Genomic DNA, 1,462 nt, shown 5'->3' with positions numbered 1-1,462 from the left:
ATATATATATGTCTTTTGAATTTGAAAGTGACAACCCCCCTGCTTTCCCGCCCTCCGCACCTCTAACTACTTGGCCAGCTCCATATGTGCACCACACATAGGCACAAAGGTTGCCAGCTGATTCAGCAACCATGCATGCATGTGCAATGACTATCGTAAGACATTGTAGGCTATAATATATTGTGTGCGCCAACTAGCCTTCAGGGAGCACTGCCGCGTATAAATGTATTCAGGGGGGGTTGCCTAAGCTTAGTTATGTTTGCATGTATGTACATGATATATGCATGTATGTATGTGATGCATGCATGCATGGTGTTTGCATGTATGTATGTGATGCATGCATGTATGGTGTTAGCATGTATGTACACTATCTATTCATACGGGCACGTATTCTGCAATAGTTCTTCATCTGTCGCAACTATGTTGTGTTATCCGTCGTGATGACTTGGAATGGTTTCGATTGCACCCCATTTGGATGCATGGGGCCACTTAATCGGTCAACGACCCACAATACACATAAGCAACAGAAGGAAGGGCATTAGAACACCCGCCGTAGTATCATGTATACATATGCGTGTGTATTATACATACCCACCGTAGTATCATATATACATATGCGTGTGTATCATATACGCGCGTAGCTATGCCTATCTTCCAGTGCTGCTATGTCTATTGTTCTCTCATACCGTTACGCTGCCCCACTTCCTGTAACACACGTCAGGTTACCTTGGCAACACGAACTGTACACCGCACGAGTGCATTGAGTCCGCAAAGGCTGTCAAGGCAACGGGAGCAGGACTGACTCAGACCATCACTCAGCTGTTCAGCGAAATGGCGACGTATGTTGGCACACAGGGCGGTCACTGTTCTCGCCTTGAGCGTTTAAGGTTTTAGGGTTTTAGGGTTTTGGGCATGTATGGATTAGGGACTTAGAGTTTAGGGTTTATGGATTTAGGGTTTCCAGGGTTTTGGGGTTTTCTACCGCACACTGTGGGGCTGGGTACCACCACAGGCACACGGCCACTCAACCGTTCAGCCGTTGGTGGTCTCTACAGCATCGCTTCATTTCCTCAGCTACAACAGCAGATGCACTCGGCTCTTGGTCTTATGTACACGTACTCTCGCGTCGTCTCATACGCATATCTTTTGTCCTTTTTTCCTTCTGCCCTGTCCCATTTAGTGCGTCGATGTACTCTCGCGTCTTCTCACACGCACATTTTTTGTCCCCTTTTCCTCCTGCCCTGTCCCATTTAGTGGGTCGATGTCCGGAGAGTCTGTTGTGGAGGTGCCCATGTTCGCCACAAAGGTCGCGCACACACTCAGAGACCTCAAGGGCGTCACACGCCTCGCTGCAGAGGACGATCTCGTGTATGTGTTAATATATTTGTATATGATACATATGTATATATATATATATATATATATAAACACACACACACACACACATACACACACACACACA

At 46.7% G+C, this 1,462-nt stretch overlaps 1 protein-coding gene across 1 annotated transcript; it reads left to right on the top strand.

Annotated features, from left to right (window-relative positions):
• Nucleotides 1-255: 255 nt before the first annotated feature.
• Nucleotides 256-1,368, top strand: SARC_16069 (hypothetical protein; the record flags this gene model as incomplete). Its single annotated transcript, XM_014289820.1, has 3 exons — nt 256-265; nt 722-839; nt 1,255-1,368. Coding segments are annotated over 3 exons (242 nt in total), but the record flags the coding sequence as incomplete, so codon positions are not given.
• Nucleotides 1,369-1,462: the final 94 nt, after the last annotated feature.

This window comes from Sphaeroforma arctica, assembly GCF_001186125.1.
Source record: "Sphaeroforma arctica JP610 unplaced genomic scaffold supercont1.7292, whole genome shotgun sequence".
In the NCBI taxonomy this organism is placed as follows: Eukaryota; class Ichthyosporea; order Ichthyophonida; genus Sphaeroforma; species Sphaeroforma arctica.
Note: the sequence above shows the minus strand (reverse complement) of the source record. Positions and strands in the feature narration are given on the sequence as shown.